Raw genomic sequence first — 801 nt, 5'->3', positions numbered from 1 at the left:
TATATCCATACATATATATACACATATATACATACATATATGTATACACATATATACTTTATATGTACACACACACGCGCGCACACCATACAAATACTATGATATTTACATAATTATAATTATTTACAATATAACTTTTGTTACACTTGAAATTTTTAAGAGTACGTAAAAAAAAAAAAATTTTTTTGATAATATAATTCCTTCATTATCTTTAAACAGATAGCTGAAAAATAAGTTGTCACCTTCTCAGACCTCTTCTTTAGAATTAATGGAAAAATAAAGAATCAAAATAAGTCTTGAAGGTATTATTACCTTCTGAGAGTAATGTATGATAAATTCATACTTACTGTGGTGGTCAAAACCTCTTCCCAATTACCCGATAATTTTTCTTTCTGTTCAATTATGTACCCAGTTATAGGAGCACCACCATTGGATTTAGGAGCATCCCATTTCAGTGTAACTCGATCAGAATCCCAGTCAATTGCTTCAGGAGTTCCAGGCTTGGATGCAACATCTAAAATAAATGAAATTTGTTTAATTTACATTAATTAGAATATCATAAGTTATTTCATAATATATATTAGTATTTTGCAAAAATACAGTAATAATTATTGGAACAACGCTAATTCAAATATATATATAATGGCTCATTTACACTATCATTGAATTCAAATTTTAATCTTAAACAGTTTTAGTTTTAAACACTTGGGACCAACGTTAAGCATTACATCATGGAGGGGGAGTGGCTGGTGGCTGTGTGCTGACTTATTGCCTTAAGCTACCTCCTGGCTCGCCTTTTCT

General features: G+C 29.8%; 1 protein-coding gene across 1 annotated transcript in view; it reads right to left on the bottom strand.

Moving 5' to 3' along the window:
• The window catches only part of bent (projectin protein bent), a gene marked incomplete in the record, with an annotated part of 246,334 nt that overhangs the window by 91,698 nt on the left and 153,835 nt on the right, over positions 1 to 801 (bottom strand). Inside the window, 1 exon segment of the mRNA XM_067045412.1 lies at positions 348 to 514. Coding sequence (XP_066901513.1) covers positions 348 to 514 — 167 coding nt within the window.

This window comes from Halyomorpha halys, unplaced genomic scaffold (assembly GCF_000696795.3).
Source record: "Halyomorpha halys isolate HHAL.00 unplaced genomic scaffold, Hhal_1.1 Scaffold1088.1, whole genome shotgun sequence".
Taxonomy (NCBI): Eukaryota; Metazoa; Arthropoda; class Insecta; order Hemiptera; family Pentatomidae; genus Halyomorpha; species Halyomorpha halys.
This window is presented reverse-complemented; position numbering and strand designations above follow the sequence as displayed.